Source organism: Bufo gargarizans, chromosome 1 (genome assembly GCF_014858855.1).
Source record: "Bufo gargarizans isolate SCDJY-AF-19 chromosome 1, ASM1485885v1, whole genome shotgun sequence".
Taxonomy (NCBI): domain Eukaryota; kingdom Metazoa; phylum Chordata; class Amphibia; order Anura; family Bufonidae; genus Bufo; species Bufo gargarizans.
The window spans coordinates 314,325,135-314,347,964 of NC_058080.1; the positions used below are offsets into that span (position 1 = coordinate 314,325,135).

Genomic DNA, 22,830 nt, shown 5'->3' on the forward strand with positions numbered 1-22,830 from the left:
AAGTTCACATCACATGATATTATATCATGAAAGTAGGGCATTTAAGTAGAAGCATGCAATGGTGAGTTCCTCCATCTCAAACAATAAAATATAACAACAGTGGTGTGTATACCCCTACAAAAAAGTCAGTGTCTCAAAAACTTGTCATGTAGCCTTGATCATCAATTACAGCTTGACAATGACGTCTCATACTGTTCGCAAGTCGACTTATTGTCTGCTGAGGCATGGCACTCTTCTTGAAGGACAGCCCTCAGGTCATTGAGGTTCTTGGGTACAGAGTTACGAGCTTCTACACAGCGACTCAGCTGATCCCAAAGGTTTTCAATGAGATTCAGGTCTGAAGAAAATGCAGGCTGCTCCATTTGAGGTACCCCAGTCTCCAGCAGCTGTTTCCTAATGATGCGACCTCAATGAGCTAGGGGCATTGTCGTCCACGAAGATGAAATTAGGCCTGTGTTGATTGTGCAGAGGCACGGTGACTGGATTAGGAATATTATTCGTAGTATGGGCTTGTCACTGTACCATTCACAAAGTGTAGGGCAGTTCTGTATTGACTAGACACACCTGCCCACACTGTAACACCATCACAACCAAAGGCTCGTCTGCCATTCAGATTTTGAGATCCTGTGCTGGATTTCCAAACTTGAATAAAATACACTGATGTGAAAGTAGCCTAATGAGGGATCAGGTTACATGCTTCCTATAAATGTCTATGGACAGAAGAGGGGATGGAGAAAGCTCTGGCAAAGTGAAAGACAGAAAGACACTCACATACAGTGCTGAGGGCTTTGGTAAACGTTCACTCTCACCCCACTGCTGGATTCACAGATACACTATATTAATTACAGCTGTACTGCTGCTTCAGAAGTTGAGCTACAGAAAAATAGATGAGCAATATATCCTGTTCTTTGCAGGTGCTGTGTATGGGAGACATTATAACAGCTAATTTTTGCTCATGAAAAACTGACAATTAGACATAGAGCCCGCAGAAAGGTAAACTTTTGATAAATTCAGGATACAAGACATAATGAGCAGAGATGGAGATATTTTCTATTCTCATATGAAGTGCAGTAGATCCCCATAAAAATCTACAGATGCACTCCCATGGCTCTGAAGCACTTGATTATTGTATGCATTCCAAATATAACAGTGGGAATGCCCACATGGCTCTACTGAGCCAAACTTACAGCATCACAGATACTCCCTCCTTCTTTCAAAGTTGTCCTTAAAGGTGTTTTTACACCTTTTTTTTATAACTTATTACTGAGGTCTTTCTGATGTGTATATTTTAATTTACTGGCATTTTCCAAATGCAAGAAAAAACATGACAATAGTACAAAAAAATTCTAAATAATTGTACAATGTACAAGACTACAAATAATTCAGATGTGATTAAAAAATGTTCTATGCTTTTCTCAATTATAAAATAATTAGAAGAAAAAATGATTAATCTGGGTATAACTAGTAAAGAAGAACTACATTAAGATTCATTGTTCTTAAAAATGTTTTGCTAATCATGTCCCAAAAGCTTTCATGTGCTTTGAAGTTAGTGAGCAAGCCTGGACGAGCTTGACATCCATGCCCACAAGCTATGGGAGCAGAAGGCCAGACACAGCTGTTTTATACAGACCTGTAATTTCCACTTTCAGAAATGTGCGTGTGCTGATATTCATATATGCTCGGAAAGTCCTTAGTCACCTAAATGTTGCCAATTCCTAGTAATTATATGTTCACAATCTTCATGGTAAAAGGAAGAAGGAGTTGCTTCACAATAACCACAATTGTTTGTGGGATTGTGGAATGCTACAGGGATCCAAGCTCCAAATGACTGTGCTGTTCATGTTTGTAAGACATATGCAATGAAACGGAACCTCAGCATATGGTGAATAGAGCAGATAATGGACAAACAGGAAAAGTCTTAGACATTGACTGGCAACTTTTACCACTTCAGCTGTTGCTGATTTGTGTCTTCCATCATGTGGATTCAGCTGGTTAAGGAGTAGGCTGTTATACACCACCATCTTCTTGATAATGTATCATTGCTATAATTGTGATGAAACATACTACTCTTTTGCATGTGTATAGTTGTTTAAGGATTAGTACTTCATAAAATGTAATTCTATCAGTTTTTTAACCCCCGGCAATCAGCTTTAATTGTCGGTAGAAGTTTTCTGCAAATATTACATGTTACCCATTAATGGTCCAAAGTAGGAGTCAAGAAGAATGACCCGCTATGATGATAATAAGGCTTAATAAGGACATACATTTTTTTGTCCTGATAGGACAATCCCTTTAATGCTCTTGAAGAAATAGTAATCTCTCTGATGGGGCAGTATATTATTATCAAATCCCTAACATATAGTTTACTTTTTACCACACTTCAGATAATCCAGCATAGGATTAAATATCTCTGTGGTTGCTCACCCAGTGTTGTCAGCAGAGAATAAGCACCATTTACGCATCTTTCATGCTGTGAACCAAGGGGTCAAAGAGTTTGTGGCAATTTGCTGATGGTTTTGTGCTCTGCTTTCTCCATCAACATTGAACTGAAGGGAGGGCAACTGTGGAAACTTGAAACTATTTATGACTTTTTTTTTAAACTAATACTTGAATCACTCCCTCTAAGAAAAGAATCACGTCTTCTCTTTGGCAAGAAATCCTTGAGAACAGATGGCCTATATGACCAATATGAAGGAACTAATACTTTTTGCTAAGAAATATAGGTTTTATGAATCAAATTTGTAGACATTACCTAAAGAGACCAAGTTTCCATCCTATTCCAAAATAAAATGTGACTACCCGACTACTGCAAAATTATAGCTGAAGATAATTTATCATGGCATAGAGACTTTACCACATATCTGTCTTTCTACCTATGATTTCAACATGCACTCCTTCAACATCTTTCATTATTTCATAGTACTGTATAAATGCCCAGTACCAGAAGAAAATAATAAACTCTATTGAAATGCAAAGTACTTGGGGAAAATAATTTCTGACCAATCTACTGGCAATCACAAAGTTCTCCTGATCAGCATTTTACACCATTAGCACAAGTATACTGTATACTACCAAGCCTGGCAATTTCCCCAGGTCTCTTACTGTGGGCTAAACATCTGACCTCTTTGGTGTCCTCTTTATAGATAACAAAATTTCCTGAAATTCAATCGAGTCTGATTCTAGCGAATCAGTTGTATGAATAAATTCTACCAAATTCAAAAGTGCTCAGATTGCCCCGGAAAGTCCTATATGACACTCTGAGGTCTCTTAGCTCTGTATCCAACCCCTCTGAAGTGCTCTAACACCAAGACAACATTAGTAATGTCAAAGTGACAGTGACATGTTTGTCTATGGGAAATGGCAACTGGTGTGTTTAATAACAAACTGCACCGTTAGATGTATTTTCCATGTAAGCATGGTCCAAAAAGTATCCTTTTTGGAGACAGATGCCTTCTTTGTCTTCTGACCTATAAAACAGCGGCTGCCATTTTGAGATATTTTTTTAAATCGAATTGCAAAATTATTGAGAAATTCAACATGGATTTGTTTAATTTAGAATCAATTCGCTCATCTTTAGTCTTCTATGTTTACTATTTGTGGTTGATCAAAAAATAAAGTTTCACCTTGATTGATGCCATTAAATAGCTCATACAATGGCAAAAAGACTATTATAAAACCAAGCGTTTCTGTTTTATGATAGATTTTTTTTTAATACTGTCAAATGCAAAATCATCTATCTGTGATATTCTCCCTAAACAACCAGAGACATTTGTAAAGATTTTGCACCCCCCTACCAATTTATTTTAGTTCTTTATCCTATGTTTATTTTAAGGCATTATGGCAGGCTGGGATTTAGCACCTAATTTATATTCTTTTTATGTATTTTGCCACTTTCTTCTATACACAAGATATACCCCATCAATGTACTTATTGAATGAGGTTGCTATGAAATAATATTAATGTGTAGTAACCTTTTTTGTGGAGAAGAGAGTTCTAGCACTACATGAAAACATGTAGTCTTAGAATTCCCCCAGTGTGAGCCACAGTACTCCCAGTGCCCACTATACTCCCTCTCTATTACCATCCACAGTACTACACCCGCATCAGCCATAATGCCGCCACATTGCCAGACACAGTCCCCCTAAACGTGAGATGCATTACACCTCAGCGAAGCCACTATACCCCCTCATTGTCAGCCACAAGCCACATTATGCCTAGGGAGCAACCACATTGCCAACCACAATGACCTCACAGTGGCAGCCAATATGAATATGTTGCAGCCTCCTCTCTTATTTTCATATCAAAAGACAACTAAACGTTTGCCTTTCTTCTCCTGTACCAGAAGTTGGCACAAGAGCACAGACTTCTGGCTTGAAAGACTACTTCTGCCAGGAGAGAGATGAGCATATACACAACTCTGCATATACCAGGCCTATTTTGACATAGGGACACACTGATTATAAATTAATTATTGGAAATTAAAATTTATTTTCAGATGACGATATTTAGTTAAGCAGCGAATAATGTATAAATATATTTGGGAGGAATCCAGAATACTTCAGAGGGAACACTGAAGCAAAATTCAGGGGAAAGAAAGTGCTTTCAGCTGGAATGTCCTTTTTATCTCATGTAGAGGAAAGACACAACAAACAATTAACAAAGAGTGCCAAACATTATCTGAATGCCTGAATGCACAGTGTAATTGCAGGCTGTGGTGTGAACATACAGCAATTCTAAATATGTGCACTAATTGTTTTACTGAAATGATGGCAATAAAACTGTGTAATGTCACTTTAACGGCAGACGCTTATGTAAACTGTTGAGTACATGCATTTCATGAAATACCATGGTCTTTACAACTTTGGAGGAGCATTGTTCCAATAACAATTTAACTGTTTATTTTACACAGACCCCTCCCCTCCAAATTTATGGCCAGTTTTATGGATATTTACCGTGCCTTAAAAAAAAGTATTCATACTCCTTGAACTTTTCCACATTTTTTTCACGTTATACCCACAAACTTAAATGTATTTTATTAGGATCTTATGTAATAGACCAACACAAAGTAGCAGGTAAATGTGAAGTTAAAAGAAAATTATGCATGGTTTTCAAAATTTTAAATAAATAAAAATATGAAAAGTGCAGCATGCATTTATATTCAGTCTCCTGTACTCTGATACTCCTAAATAAAAACCAGTGTGACCAATTGCCTTCAGAAGTCAGTTAATTAATAAATAGTCCCCCTGTATGTAATTTATTCTCAATATAACTACAGCTGTTTTATGAAGGCCTCAGAGGTTTGTTAGTGACCCTTAGTGATCAAACATCATTATGAAAACCAAGGAACACACCAGACAGGTCAGGGATAAAGTTGCTGAGAAGTATAAAACATGGTTAGGTTATTAAAAAATACATCTCATGGAGCACTGTTCAATCCATCACCCGAAAATGGACGGAGTATGGCCCAACTGAAAACCTACCAAGACATAGCTTTCCACCTAAACTGACCACCCAGGCAAGGAGAACACTAATTAGAGAAGCAGCCAAGAGGCCCATGGTCACTCTGGAGGAGCTGCAGAAAACAATCCATAAAAAGTCCTTTTTTAAGTTTGCCACAACCCATGTAGGGGACACAGCAAACATGTGAAAGAAGGTGCTCTCATTAGATGAGACCAAAGTTGAACTTGGCCAAAACACTATGTGTGGCAGAAATCTAACACTGCACATCACCCTGAACACACAATCCCCACCTGGTGGTGGCAGGATCATGCTTTGGGGATTCTTTTCTTCAGCAGGGACAGGGAAGCTGGTCAGAGTTGATGTGAATATGGATGATGCGAAATACAGGGCAATCCTTGAGGAAAACCTGGTAAAGGATGCAAGACTTGAGACTGGGATGGAGCTTCACCTTCCAACAGGACAACAACCCTAAACATACAGCCAGAGCTACAATGGAATGGTTTAGATCAAAGCATATTCATGTGTTAGAATGGCCCAGTCAAAGCCCAGAGCTAAATCCCATTGAGAATCTGTGGCAAGATTTTTAAATTGTTGTTCAAAGATGCTCTCCACCCAATCTGACTGAGCTTGAGCTATTTTGAAAATAAGAATGGGCAAACATTTCAGCTTCTAGATGCGCAAAACTAGTATATACATACCAGAAAAGACTTATAGCTGTAATTGCAGTGGTCCTACTAAGTACTGATTTTTTGCATGCCACACTTTTCTGATTTTTATTTATTAGAAATTTTGAAAACCACATATCATTTTCTTCCCACATACTTGCTACTCTGTTAATCTATCACATAAAATCCCCCAAAAATATGTTTACGTTTGTGGGTGTAATGTGAAAAATGTGGAAAAGTTCAAGGGGTATGAATATAATTTTTCAAAGCACTGTAAATGGAGAAAGACCCATGAAACTCGAGATGAGACACACAATTTATATAGATTATTTTCTGATTCTGTGTGGTATAGTTTTCACCAAAAAGTGCTAATATTGTCCTTCAAATCCATACTACCGAATTGTTATTCTATAAAGTAAAATAGAAAATGGTCACAAAGGGTCCTCTGCCTTGGAGGACTCACCACTTTCATGAATTGCATACAGAGAGTATTGATTTCAGTTGGAACTGTGTAATACTTCACTGCGGGAAAATGAACACTTGATGGGTTGCTCTACAACTGATGACAATAAGACACTATGCGATGAGTTTAAAATGTGACCCTTTAAAAAATTTTTTTTTAAGTCCAGCCCTATTAAATAATTAAAATTTTCATGTGTGTGGTAGGTTACATTTTCAATGTTGTGGATAGAGATCAGTCAAATGTGGTCAAAATATAAAATGCAAATATTATATATGCTAATAATGTAGGTTAGAACATTCCACATGTAGACCCTTGAGACTTTTCTGTGGTTCTGGTGACTTTTTAGGAATTTCTGGCAAACGTATTAATGTCATATTATAGGACACATTTTTAATAAGAAGCAGCTGCAAGTATGTAGTCATAACATACATAGAGTCAACAATGCTTAAGTTTCATTTAGAGGTTTCCCTGAGGACATGATTAACACTGTAAAACCTACGATAATATTTCATTGTGTTGCAGATAACAGTTATAAGCTGGATCACAATTTTCCCATGTAAACCTAAATTTGATGCGGTCATCGGCAGTTTTCATAAACTATAATAGACTAAATCTGAGGCATTTTTAGGACAGAACATATGATTTGCTACCATGTTTTTATTTTTTTAGATCAATGACCATAATAATTAAAATAATATAAAAAAAACAGATACGCTGTGTTATGCCAAGTGAAGAGTATTAATTTTAGTTGGAACTGTGTAATACTTAATTTCTCCTATGGTGGCACTACGGGAAAATGAACACTTGATGGGTTGCTCTACAACTGATGACAATGAGACACTCTGCGATGAGTTTAAAATGTGACCCTTTAAAAAAAAAAAGTCCAGCCCTATTAAATAATAAAATTTTTCATGTGTGTGGTAGGTTACATTTTCAATGCTGTGGATAGAGATCAGTCAAATGTGGTCAAAATATTAAATGCAAATATTATATATGCTAATAATGTAGGTTAGAACATTATGTATCAGACCATGTACTAAGTTTAACACAATGTATTCGTTTTTCCCCAAAAATTATTGACTGACTTGGGAAGTAATGTAAATCTGTGTATTTTTTGTGATATGTAACTTTTTAGAAAGCTCACACTAGACATCAAGGCTTTATTACAAATGTGTCTGGATTAATACCATAAGGATTGGTCAGACTGGAATACATGCCAGGATGGAACACTAACATGCCCCAGAAGGATCAACCACATCAGAAAGACAATTCGAAGGGTTTCATGTAGTAAGTTGGAACTTAACATAAATACATAAATTCAGGAAAACTACTCCAGCTCTTTGCACTATTCTTTGGAAGTCTTTGATGTCTACGCCCAAGTAAAACAGGGTATTTCTGATAATTTACTGAATGTGCAGATTCTAGTAAGACCAGAACTGGGTGCAGTACAATGTAAACACTGTCCAATGGTACATTTAGTAAAATGAAACCTGACGATGAAGTGTTGGAAACAATTCGTGGTTGCGAATGTGAGAATTAGACGTTAGTCTACACTGTCTTTACTTTACAAACATTACTAAAATGCTTTATAAATGCTACTCTTAATATTGTACCTGAATGCAACAGGGCACTAAAGCCTTCTTTTAATTGTACAGTTTTCCCCAATAAACTAAAGGTCTCTTTACAGTGGCTGAGAATCGGCCAGATAATTGCTAACAAGTGTGATGATCTGCTGGTGTAAAGGTGCCACCAATTACCTGATGAACAAGCAAAATGCTCATTCACCATATAATATGATTGTTTGTACAGACACTATAATCATTGTTTGCCGTTCTATTGTACCGTCTAAACACGATGTGCTGCTGGCATCTGATAAAACATGGCAATATGGTAATAGATTCACATGGAAAAACTACTGGATGTTTCAATATGACATTAAAGGCATAAGAAGGCAAAGTAGGAGCCCATGAAGACTATGCCCTCTATATTATGGCTATGTGGAGACGTAATACGCTGAGATGGCCTCAGAGTCGTTTGTGGATTAATGTGTTAACAGATTGCTAGCTGAATCTGAAAGATATTAAGACTGGAGTTTGTTACAAACCCTGCTGACGTACGATGCACCGGAATTATTATGAGGTAATAATTCTGGTGCATCTCTGGGAGTCCCGTATGCCAAAAAATGAAATCTACACCAGCAAGGATGATACTTTCTCCCCTGGTTCTTATAGATCATGTTGCATCCTAATAAAATCTTGAATTTTAAAGACTATTGATGTTGGCCAACAATAAATCATCACTGCAATATGTGCAATATTAGGAGAAAGCATCACTTCAATAATAAACTCAACACTAAAATACATTTTATCCAATGCTGATCAACAGTGTTCTAGTATCCTTAGTAATGTGCTTGCCTCCTGCCCTTAATCTTCCATGAAAGGGTCACATTCCATTGACTTACTTTGTGATTGCTTGGGAGGACATTACTGTGTCGTGAAATACCTAATTTGCTACACTTGTCTGGAGGTCAAATATCGCAACCTTTGTGGACAGTCTCTAACCAAAGAGCACTTACAACTGGTTACTTACAATACATGTCTCAGGCATATTTTTAAGGACCCGTAGCCCAATGAAATTAAGTATTAATACCTTGTTGTTAGATGTAACAAGATTTTCTGTTCAAACTTAAAGCCACACATTGTCGAGATGGTTTCATTGTAAAATGAATTACTGCTAGAAATTAACATTCTTCTAGTATTGCAAAATGGAAGCATTACAATACTGCAGCAATACCGGCAATTTTACTTGTCCAAGGAAAATTGGCTTCCATAGCATATGACTTGCTAAAACGAGTTAAAGAATTAACTAAAGTTGATATTTCAAGGTCTTTTCTATGAGTAAGTTCACCCTTTCTCCATCCTTCTGTGGATATGCCATATGCAGCTGCATAGAAATGGGGCTTTCACTGGTACCTTTAATAAAAAATAGTAGTGTCTACTAGAATACTTTCAAGGAGCTACACTGATTCTTATCCATGTCTTACAATTACTAGTATCTGACATGGCACAATGGTGAATGACTTTCTGGAGAGCCATAAATAAGGTGTTCTATGGTCAGCACCATGAATATATTATTGAGGCTCAATATACTCATCTTACATAGAGACTTCTCTGTTGTTGGTGTCTGACTGTGGATGACCCCTATTAGAAAAGTGACTTCATAAATGAAAAGTACCCTTAGATACAGGAGGAACCTTGAAGTATTGCTACTATTTGGCATTTACCCTTTCCAATCAAATACATCTTTATACATTTAAAAAATATAGATACTTATTATTAAATTACTTTGTATTAACTACAAATTCAAAGTCAAGTGTTTGAGTTTATATAATATAGGATTCTTGAAGGCATATGATTAGCCTAAACACTGAAAACATGAAATAGACAAAACAAAACATTTTAAGAAGAAAGATTGTACATAGGGGTAGGAATTTTAAGCCATGTGAGCTTTACCTCACAAAGGCCCTGCAATTTCTTCCAATAATTTAGCAAGTTCTCAAAAGGGAACATTCTGGATACTTTCAGGATACTTTCATGTATCGTCAGTTCTTTGTGTTGTAGCTATTTTCCAACAACATTACTGTAGAGCCTAGGTAGGAAAGCAGCAAAGTTGCATCTATAGTCATACTGATATCGCTGAAAGATCTTTTAAATGCTCATACACTGCAGACTTCATATTTTTTTTAAACAACTTGTCTTTCATGGACAGCCTGTGAAGGTTATCATTCAGGGTGTCATAAGTTAGAAGACAAAGTAACAGGTTTATCCAGGAATTTGATATTTATGGCCTATGCTCAGGATATGTCATCAGTATAAAATTGATGGGGGTCCAACTACTGGGACCCCCACCGATCAGCTTTTTGAAGTAGCAGCTGCACACACAGTAGTTCTGTGGTCTCTTTACAGCTTACCAAGCACAACATTGTACATTCTATAGTAGCTGTACTTGGTTTTGCGGTTCAGTCCTATTCACTTGAATGGAACCAAAGTGCACCTAGGCCAGTGATGGCGAACCTTCTAAAGACCGAGTGCCCAAACTGCATCCCAATACTCACCTTTTTATCGCAAAGTGCCAACACGGCAATTCAACCTGAATACCAATATAGTATATCTTCCATGTACGTAATCATTTAAGTATAATAACCTGCCTACATTCAGTGCGCTGCCTGCGCTGTTTATAGTGCGCCCTGCGCTGATGAATGGTAGGAAAGGCCTAAAGCATATTGGTACACCATAGACTTTTTTCCAGGGTGTGGGTGCCCACAGAGAGGACTCTGAGTGCCACCTCTGGCACCCGTGCCATAGGTTCGCCACCACTGACCTAGGCTATGTTATGATGTACAGTGACATCACTGGCCTAGGAAGAGGTCTCACTGAGTGCTCAACTGATTGGAGAGTATCATGAGTGTTGGACCCCCACTGATCTGTTATTGATGAACTATCCTGAAGAAACGTCTTCAAGGGTCTCCAGATCCATATTCCACGAGACACAAACCAGAGTAGTACCTGCACTGATTTTAGTCCTTGAGGAAAAACAGAAGTTTAATTTGCACTAGGCCTGTGTGCTATGCGTACAATGTGTTTCATACACAAATAGCACACAGAAAACATGGCCGTTTGAATCAGGCCTTAAAAAGCAAAAAGTGCAACATTTTAATAAATGTGCATGCAGAACTGTGTTGCACTCTAGCGCAATTTTGTATGTGATGGGCTTAAACTAGGTCAACAGCTTTGATTAGAAGTAAACCATAAAGTCCTATGTGACAAGGCCTACTCGATTACTTAACCATACTCATTATAGACGCAGACAAAACATAGAGGCAGAGAACAAAGCACTACTGAGAACTTTTCGTGATTTCAGTAGCTAACTGATGGATGCAGTAAAGGATGTAGCTAAACAGACTTGGGTCTTGTTCAAAATGTTTCCAGATTTTCTAGTGTACTTGTCTATAAAAAAAATGACCAAATTTAGTTTTTTTCTATATTTAAAATCTCTCTCTCTCTCTCTCTCTCTCTATATATATATATATATATATATATATATATACGGTATACATATTTTATAACACATAGGTTCTACCGATCGCTGTCACACTTTCTCTTCTTGCTGTAGGAGATGGAATCAAGACAGGCCAATACACTTCTATTAAAGGGGTTGTCCGGGTCCAAAGCTGAACCCGGACATATTCCCATTTTCACCCCGGCAGCCCCTCAACTTGAGCATCGGAGTAGTTCATGCTCCGATGCTCTCCTTTGCCCTGCGCTAAATCGCGCAGGGCTAAGTCATTTTTTTGGAGAACCGGTGACGTACCGGGGCTTTCCATGGTGCTGCCAGGAAGCCCAGTGACGTCACCTTCACTGATGGGCGGGATTTAGCTCTGCCCTAGCCAGTAAAACGGCTAGGGCAGCACTAAAGCCCGCCCATCAGAGCCGGTTATGTCACCGAACACACTGCTGGGCGGAAGTTTCCGCCCGGCAGTGTGTTATTGAAAACAAAAGAGATCTTGCCCTGCGCGATCTAGTGCAGGGCAAGGGAGCTCATCGGAGAATGAGATGTCCTGATGCCAACATCGGGGGGGCTGCCTGGGTGAAAATAAGGGTATGTCCGGGTTCAGCTCTAAACCCGGACAACCCCTTTAAGCCTGTCTCCTGCAATGAGGAAAGAGAAATATGCGAGTGCTTCTCTTTCCTCGTTCTAACAATCAGTGTCTCAGCAAGATGACCCCCATTGTTCAAAACTTTTGATATGTCTCTATGATCTACAAAAGTTTGCTAAAAACTCAGTCAGCCTATAATGCTAGCTTATATCACTTACCATACCATTTCAAATTATGCCTCTAGAGGGAAAGTGCTTAGGCCAATTCTAGGTTCCAGTACAATAAGAGCATTGAAGTTATACATATGGGACTGACATTGTATATTCAACAATGCCTTCTTTGTAATTGCAATGCAGACAGTCATCCTGCAGAGTGAGACTGATGGAGACAACATTTTCAATAAGTAAACTAACGTTTGAAACTGCAGACAATCCAAAATGAGACTGCCTTTCTGCTAAAATGAACTGAGAGAAGTAGACCATTTTATCCCACTGCTCCACCCTAGCCTGATGTTCAGCAGATACATTTAATACACATGTAAATGTTTCCAGGTGTAATGACTGCATACAGCAAGACTGTTTTAACAGCCTCGCTGGGGATCACCATGCTTATGGAATAGAAATCATTTGGCACCGTTGCTGGAAAAGTTTGAGGCATTTGTGAAAGTTTTTAGGGTTGGAGTCAGCACAGAACAGACATGGCTTCAGAAAGGTGTAGACCTGACTGGTTTCTTTAGTCCCTGATGTCATAGGGAACCAGTCCTTGTGTGATTTACAGAGATTTTACACTTTTGTAGCATAATTTGAGATTGCTTTGTAAACTGTATTGCATTTAGAATTACTCATGCTATCTTTTGGAAAATATATTCAGTAAACCGGTGACCAGAAGTATGCAAAGTCTACAACAAAGAGAATTATAGACTGAAATGAGTTTTCCAAGATTCTGATCTAGAAGGCCTATCCTAAAGATAGGTAATCAATATCAGATTGGCTGTGTTCCGACTTCTGGCACCCCCGCGAATCAGATGTTTGAAGAGGCCACGGCGCTTCACATATAGCTATATTAGCATGATTGCTAGTAGTCACAAAACTTTGCTCACCTAACTCATACAATATGGGATATACCTAAATTTCTAATACCAATACATAAATTCTCATAAAACAATCCTATTTCCTAAACAGCCTGCAGATTTCACTCAGACCTTAGGCACATCTAGATGGTGCAAGGAGCAGCGTTCCTTCCTGACAATCGACTGCTCTTGGAGGCAAAGAACTACGATTAGACCTCCACAGTGTAAGGATGAGCAATGGCTGCTGCTATCATTTGATCCCATGCCAAATCATTGTTCCTGAGCAGCAGAGTTCTGTTTTTAGACAGCACAATCTACTGCCTAGGAATGGTGATTGGGCTGTCTGCAGTTCAGATCATTTCACCCCATGAACTAACGTTTTGCTCGTTATAACAGGTGATCTGCAGCACCTTTAAGACAGCAGGTTATTAGGAACAAATGTTTGTAGGAATGTTCATTTCCGATAATTGGCCTGAACAATAAATCCAGCTTTAGGGGTGGGCTGACCATTATGTAATTAGGGCAATGGCTGAAGTCCCATGGCTAGTGGGGGCTCTCTGGCTCTAGTTACTATACTTCTGAAAGTGCAGGACTGAAAAAACCCAAATGTATGACAGCAGTAGTGGTTGATAAGGGGCCCATGACTTTTAATACCCAATGACCCAGATTATGCTCGCTCCACGCTTCGAACCCCTAAATATCTTAAGGGGCCCATGACTTTTAATACCCAATGACCCAGATTACGCTCGCTCCACGCTTCGAACCCCTAAATATCTATCAATAATATAACAAATTATTATACAACCAACCTTTGGGGTCTATCATCTGCAGATTCAGAATTAGCTAATATTTAACAATGTATGTAATTTAATGATAGATTTGCTTAATGATTAAAGTGGAAGGGGGGCTCTGAACAGATGGCAACTGCTGCTCTTTCCCCTCTTAGCAGTTCTTTTATCTGGTCTAGAACACCAGCTCAGGCTTGGACAACTACTGACCGCAGTGCCATCTTTCCTTACTATGAAAAATACATAGAACTTGCATTTATATAGACTTATATAAATGTGTATTGGGTGGAGATGCTCTTCATTACTTGGAAGACAATGAGCAGCAATACAGCAATACAGCGGCTATGTAACATGTAAAATGTTCTTTTACATTTTTACAATAGTTGTTGACATGTAATGAGATAATAAAGTTGGCCATCAGACACAACTATTCAGTTTTAAACTCGCTATAGATGTAAAAGATGAGCCAATGACAGAAACATCTGACAAAAGCTTAATATATCAGCAGGACAAAGGATAACTATGCTAAACTCCAGCATGACAGTTGGGAGATAAGACACGCTTTAGATTGTCTGCCATCATTTGTGTAATGAGCTTGTACAGCTTAAGGAGCACTTGCATCTGAAAGGTCTATTTTTTAACTCATTTATAGAAATATATATTTTTTTGTGTATTTTTCTTTTTCATTTTGGTAGTGCTATTCCATTGAATGAAAGACAAAATATTGTCCACTTTTAGCAGTTAAAAAAGAGAGATAAAATCCTATATAGATAGGTAATCCGTTGTCAGTTTACTGCTGCTGTGAAGGGAAGATTTTATGTGCTAGTATAATAGTAGATCTAGAACTGGGATGACAGTATGACAGCTCTATTGTTCTCCGGATAGACCCAGACCCAGATACAGATGGGCACAGGAAAGGATTGTACTTATCAATGCAATGTCAAATGCTCTGTGTGTGTCACCCACCCCCTACCCTTTTCTCACTGGTCGCAGTGATGGTTTAGGTGAGAAATCAGGCGAGTCTGTTTGCCATGCTAAAAGTCCAAACAAAGAAGTAAAAAACAGAAGGACAGGCAGTAAAATACATGGAATACATGAAATCATTTCCAGTAAACCATCCACCGTTTTTTTTCTTTTTGTAAACAAAATTACATAGAATATTCACATATAAACTCTTTATATGAAAAATGTGACGGTTGTGTCTCTTTAAAGGGAATGTGTCATCAGAAAATTACCTATATCAAGTTTATGTTAACCAAATTTATAATGTTTTACATTTTCCATGTCACTAAAATCCTAAAATTCTGCAGTTTTTGCACTGCTCACTAAGCCTAATAATAAAAGATTTCCTGTTATGTACAGTTCACTATTCAGCTGTCATTTCATTATCATCACAGACAGGATTACAATGACCGATATCACCTATATGTAGTTGTAGATAGCGCAGGATCCACCATTCACAAAGGTGATGTAATAGCTGTTCTACTTCATCTTAACAATTCACTGAGCATGTCTAGAAAACTTTCCCACAAAAGTGAGTCAGCCGGCCAATCTCTAACTGCTGTTAACAACAGCTCAGGCAAGATAACTGCCCCTATAATCATGTACGGAAATAGAATAAAAAACTGTACAATTAGAAAATAAAAAATGATTAGAAAGAAAATCACTAGCTGATTTTAATTGGCAGAAAAAAATATAGGTGACACATTCCCCTTAAATTAGATTATTAAACGTTTTTATATATTGTGAAAAAAATATATAAACTGATATTATTTACCCTCTTAACGTGTCCTGTCCTCTCCTTCTCACCCTGAGTGCTTGTCTGTCTTCATAGCCTGCAAACCTGTCCACTTGATGGTCACCGAGTTCCAGCTGGCCCTGAGCTTGCTCTGCATACCACAGTGCTGTACATCCCAGCATAAATTTGGCCAGCCATATCCCCCCCATGATGATAGGGGTTGAAGGTTTGTCCAATTTCCCTAATTACGTTTCTTGACTGCTTGTTACAGTTGTTCTGATGAAGGAAGAGTGACGATATTCCTGAGCATAGAGATCTCCAGTCCTGTTGCACTCCTGTAGAGGCTGAAATAGAAAAATACATTTTATTGGGTTATTAATAGGACATCCATCACAAAGGTGGACCTAGTTCTTAGTACAGATACAGAAAAGCAAAAACTATCCTAGGCTTTAATATGTCCCATTCTTTTTTCAGACACATTCAGGAGTATTCGCCAATGTATAACTCAGTTGAAATGCTCAAACATCCCAAAAGGACATACTAAGTGGTTACCATTAAGGATGAGCAAATCGACTTCGGATGAAATATCAGTAGTCGATTCGCTCATCCCTAGTTACCATGAGCATCATTTTGACAATCCTATGAGAACCAATCAAAATAATTGACTTTTATCTATTAACAATACTTTTAGCAGAAAGCTCATGTCTTCCAGACAGGGAACACATTAGGTGGAAGATAATCTTAGTTAGTAGGAATCGGGCAGATAATTTCACATTTTTCACATAAATTATTCACCCCAAAACTTCCTTTTCAGACAATTACTACTGTAAAATATAATTGGAAATGCTGCTCACAACAACATACACATGCCATTGGAGATGATGAACAGCTGAAACAAATCCAATATATCCGACCACAGTTTCAGCAAATATCTGTTGGCATAACAATTTCAGTTATATATGGTCATTTTGACTCAAACCTATGCAATATGTATAGGGAGCTTTGGACAAACAAAATATGGATCATATTGAATGCTTAGACCTTTTATTTTCAATACCCTTTTAAGTCAATTTAGACTCTATTTAGTGATATCATGCCCTGTCCAGGGCCGGTGCTACCATAAGGCAGACCGAGTGACTGCCTTAGGGTGCAGCCTGGGGGAGGGTGGAAAAATGAGACACGGAGGGGAAGAAATGTGACATGGAGGGCTGATGTGACATAGGGGGGTGATTTGACATGGAGGGGGAGAAATGTGACATGGGGGTATGATGGCTTACATGGGGGCATGATGGCTTACATGGGGGCATGATGGCTTACATGGGGGGCTGATGGATGGGGGCTGATGGCTGACATGGGGGCTAATGGCTGACATGGAAGCATGATGGCTGACATGGGGGCTGATGGATGGGAGATGATGTCTAACATGGGGGTCTGATCTGAGGTCTGATTAACATTGGGGCTGTGAGCTGAGGTCTGATTAACATTGGGGGTCTGATTGCTGGTCTGACCTGAGGTATAATGGAAAATATTTTTTTCTTATTATCCTCCTCTAAAACCTAGGTGTGTCTTAGAGGGCGAAAAATACGGTCCTCAAACCAGCGATTGTCTGAAGCAGAGAGAAGATACCAGGACCACACAGAGGAGAAGCCAGCTGCTGCAGACGGGACCAGGGCCAGGTGAGCTGCGAGGGTGGGGTGGGGGGGGGGAGCCAAAATGTAGCTTCGCTTGTGTTGGCAAAAATCCTTTCACCGGCCTTGGCCCTGTCTCCTGTACACTGTAGAAGACAGCTGATCTATTAGAATGTTCTTAGCTCTTAAGATCTCATGATATCCTGGAGGGAGTAGACCCACATACAGGAGATAGTGAGGTTGGGGGAGTTCCATAATTGAAGTATAGCCATAATGAAAAGACATAACAAAACAGTTTTAAGACTAATGATGGAGCCATAGCATTATCTTAAAGGATTTTTCCAGTATTATTATGTTTTTTAACAGATATATTAAATTTGTATCTCATGTACATCTCCCGCATGCTTTATTTTCAATTTGGACTCTCCTGACCTGTTTTACCATGTAAATCACTTTAGTGTGTTTCCATCCTGTACGTAGCACTTCCTGTTGCTGCAACCAAATAAACCCATGATGCACTTCCTCCTAGATGTACCGTCTAATGTGTCTATTCTACTTTTAACCACTCCCATTGCAAAGCTAGTGCCCTCCTGAGAATGGTACCAACAGTGCCTCCTGACGATGCAACCAACTGCTAAGTCCAACCAGTATTGTAGTTCTGATCGATGACATCACCACACAGTTGTCATCACTGGTTACTTCTCCCATACCAGTTACTAATAAAGACTCACGGTGCTCCATTAAACAATTCAAATTTTTTGTACTGCTAATAGCTCAGATATTCTGTGGTCCTTGATAAGCATAGTGGACACCTGTCCAGTTTTGCCAGTTATCCTATGTTCACATGTCTGTCATGTCTCATATGGCAGCCTGATCCGACACCAATGCCGGATGCAACGTTCTACGTCCGAGACCTGGCATTCACGCCAGAAATCAGCCGGATCACCGCCATACCCCATTATAGTCAAGTGAGATCTAGCTGGGAACTCTAGAATCAGTAGGCAATGCCAGATCTGGTGAAATCCAGCAGGTAGCTCTTTGTCGAATACTCTGCCGTAGATGTGAACAGGACGCCATTAACTATAATGGGATTCGGCCGGGATCCAGACATTTTTGGCATGAGTGCCGGATCTCAGCCGGACAAAAACAGCAGTATCCAGCTAGCCAGGTGAACTCTGACAGGCTGTTCTCTGCCGGAACAGCCTGCTGGATCCGATAAAAGTGTGAAACTAGCCTTACTCTACTTTAGGAAAAATAATTTTTATTAGCATGCCACTGTTATTCAATTGACCTGCAACATTAAATTATTCTTATTTTCAACTTTTTTTGCCTTCTGGCTCCATTCATACCTAATATTAACTTCAAACAGGGCTTTTTGTGCATTTTGAAAAACACATTCATACCACAATATAGTGAACATAAAAAGGCAATGCAAAAATGAACTTGCTGTTGATTTTGAAGAGCTTTTTGCAAAATGAAGAGCCATGGCACAAAAATGTGAAACCCACACCACACGCTACTATTTAAAAAAAGAAAAGACTACCGGTCAAAAACACATATAAAATGTCACAAACAAAAATTAATTGTTGGAGAATGAATTGATGTTTTTCTATCCACTCATGGCACTCAATGATAAAACAAAGGCTACAAAAATGCGTGTTTTATCAGGTCAAAAGCTGTGATCTGTAAACTCCAATTTCTTGCATGCTTATTAATCTTCCTCCTGAAGTCATGTACATGATCAGCCTACATATCAAACACTGAGGTAATAAGAATTGCTCCCTTTATAATCAAGATTGGTCCAACAATTTATTTGTTGGGGTGTATGAATGAGTCAGCAAAGCGTAAGCTCTTGTTTATGGCAGTCTACAGTCTGTGAATGGACTCCATACTGCAGCCTGTGGTTTGTGGATGGAATTGCCTTATGTATGTAGATGAGTATACATTCATTTAGTTTCTTAAAGTTAGGACTATAACCATGAAAGAAAATGAGATGAATATAATTTTGCCATCTATAAATACATAAATATGTCTATTCATACATACTCGGTCACAGTCTGGTTTCTGAGACCACATGGAGAAGTGAGCTTTTGAGATCTGCTCATATTGTGTAGTGCTTTGGGATACTATATCTATTTAGGGAGAGCACCTAAATGGAGTGCTGCATGGTGGTTGTTGTTGTGAAGCTGTTCCTGTAGATTGGTGGGACCAAATGCTGTGGGGGCTTAGCCTGACAGAAGGAGTGTTGTTGGGTTGCTGGGTATTGCCGCCTGCAGATGATTTGTGTGGCTGTGGTGGTCGCCATGTGGCGCTGTGCCAAATTACACTAGATATCCACTCAAAAAAGGCACCTTGAAGTGGTTAGTGTGCCTATGCATTTTGATCAAAATGTATGTTAAGTGTCTCATGCAATTTATAAATAACTCTGAGAAGCAATGGATCAATGAATGGTATCCTCATCTTTTCCTCCATGGTATGGTAATCATTTATATTCAATATACTGCCTACAACAGGAATCAGCAACCTCTGGCACTCCAGCTGTTGTGAAACTACAACTTCCAGCACGCACACTCGCTCAGCTTTTCTTGAAACAATCATATAAATGAACAGAGCATGCTGGGAGTTGCAGTTGCACAACAGCTGGAGTGCCAGAGAATTCTGCCCCCTGGCCTAGAAGATCTTCATCATGGATTTCAGTAAGTACCATTTCTTTGCATGCTATCTTAAAGGTTCAGCAGACAATTAAGTCCGCTTTTTCAGCTTTCTCTAGACAAACATGGGGACTATTTTCCCTCTTCCTTTAGTCAGTCATTTTTGTGTTATCTAAAGGATAATTCCCACCCATATGTCCATCATCATGTGATCCACCAAAAGGCCAAGTGGTCCACTGGAGAATGCACGTGGTGGTCAAGCTAGAATGACCTTACATGTAACATGTAACAGTATTGCTATTAAATACACAGAATTATTATGAATTTTTCATGATCTGTTGTCCTCATTACAAAACCCATATGCATGGTTTATCCAAAGAGGTCCAATTCTAATCCCTGGAACTGTAATACCATGGAAGGCAAATATGTTCCACATTAACTCCAACAGACTGCGAAAACCTTATGGTACAGGGCATGCAAATCATATACTGCTATAAATCTCATATACAACATGCAGTACAGAAGATTGTATATGGAAGTTTGAGCCTTTAAACCAACATATCTAAATTCTCAAAAGGGCTGAACGAGCAAGAATTGATATGAAATGGTGTGAAAATTCATAACGATTTCTATAGTAAAAAACATGTATCCTCCTTTCTGCAAAGCAGGTTCACAAATTTCATCTATAGCATTCATTTAAGATATAATCATCACATCCGAATATCTTCTTATTTCCAGGCGGAATTTATTAGAAGCTAACCGGATGGCTCAGAAACAATTCACATCTGCAGGACGGCCCGGTTTTCCACTAACGGCATCAATATCTCAACTTCACTACCATTACACACAACGCGCCCTTTTTGAAAAGTATAAAAATCTTCTCATTCAAACTAGCAAAGATTATACAAGCGGTTGCCTTGAATTCAGCACAAGATCTTAGCATGATTTGGTATTACTATGTAGGCTTATCAGTAATATAGCCGCTCATACTGTACTACATTGTCTTCAATTACTTAAGTTTCAGTAAAAAAAAAAAAGATAAATCTATTGTTCCTCAAAGAGAAATGAAATGGCTGGGATGGTAGGATAAGCCACCACAGAATGGTGGTAGGGATAATTGCAAGGACGATATCATATGGGAACATTTAAAAGCCGTCTAAGTACTTTATCAATAAAATAAATATTACCCCAGGAAAAAATGCTATGTATTTTCATGCAAGTAACAAAAGGCAATGTCTGTACTATAGAATATACACAATGCTGTTTTCATTCATTCACATGACTGGCTACTGGGGCTATTGAATTAGTACCCATATATATTATATAAGGCACAAAAAGTGATAAAAGTCATAGAAAATAAAGAAAGAAAATAAAGATATGAAAAAACAATGCAGGAATGTACCACGGCTCCCTCCTATGCAGTGCACATATAGACAGGATATTACTAGAGAGTGGAAAAGGTGGATGGAACAAATCAAGACTTTCACTAACAAAGCGTCCTGCAGAGCACAAAAGAATTTTGGTCAATTGTGTCACTAGGAGCTATTCAAGTGACACTGCCGAGAGAAGCGTATGTGACAAGCTATTCATCAGGTCCAGCCATGGAATATTAAAGATACAGCATGGCCAGATGTTTCAGCTATGAAATGTGATGAGAGATAACACTATGGCTAACTGCACATTATACATCTGCTTACACACCCAGGAGAAATGTCCGCTGATAGCAGCCACCTATCTCCTCTTCTGCCTGCAGCTAGCCGCTCACATCTGGAGCTGAACAGCCTGTTCTCCTCAAATTGTTTCCTTAGAAATAGCAGTGCTTGCTTAAGAGATCAGAAGTTTTCTCAAATCAGTTAAGAAAAGGCATGCACAAATTGTACTTAAGATGCCTTAAAATATATTGGAGATATAAGACTGATTTTCCATCTTCCTATTTGCAGAAAGAAAGTGAGAGAGAAACGGATACATATAGAAATGTATGGATGTACCTTCAGGTGCTGGAGAGTGGTAAACTGTCCAGAGGTTCTTTTGTTTAGTGGAGACTGGACAGAAAAGAAAGGAGTAAAGTTGTGCTCCCTGGGACAAGAGCAAAAAAAAGGTAGTGCTTCACCCAATTTGGGCAGTGGGAGTGTCTTCTGGTGGGTGCAGAAAGAAGTACAAACCTCCCACATTCTTCATCCAAAAGTTTGTAACTTGAAGTAGAGGGTGGGGGAGGCAGAGAGGGAAGGGAGGGGGTAGGGAAAGGGAGTTGTAGACATTATCACCTAAAGGATTCAGTCTAGGCTCATTTCAAACCATTCCAGAACACTTTCCACTTAAGCCAGTCCAACACTTGTATTATAAATCATGATCTGGCTAGGAAACGTCAGAACATTTATGTAATTTTTTTGTTTATTGGAAGACCAAAAATATGCATGACATTTTGGAAAATATAACTATGTGTCAGACATCATTTCAGTTTGCCCTTTGTAGACCAGAGATAAAACATTGTCCCAAAACTGTAGGCATTCTTAGAAGGAAATACTTATACAAGGACACAAACATCGCAAAACTTCATGACACTGACCCCCCAGGGTGAAATCACAACTTATCAGGCCTGATTCAAATGGTTGTTTCAATTTTTGTCTGCAAAACACAGATGTATCTGGAAGTCCAGAGATGGGGTTCCTGGATGTACGTTGTTCCCCAGACCTATTAATTTCAATAAATGAG

The 22,830-nt window shown here is 38.7% G+C and overlaps 1 protein-coding gene across 1 annotated transcript in view; it reads right to left on the reverse strand.

Annotated features, from left to right (window-relative positions):
• LOC122946111 (fibrillin-2-like) overlaps positions 1–22,228 on the reverse strand; it is a 160,276-nt gene extending 138,048 nt beyond the window's left edge. Inside the window, exons 1-2 of the mRNA XM_044305466.1 lie at positions 22,107–22,228; positions 15,879–16,183 (exon numbers count right to left, since the gene is read on the reverse strand). Of these exons, the coding sequence (XP_044161401.1) occupies positions 15,879–16,048 (170 nt within the window). The 5' untranslated portion in view covers positions 16,049–16,183; positions 22,107–22,228. The remainder of the gene's footprint in view (positions 1–15,878; positions 16,184–22,106) is intronic.
• Between the last annotated feature and the right edge of the window lie 602 nt (positions 22,229–22,830).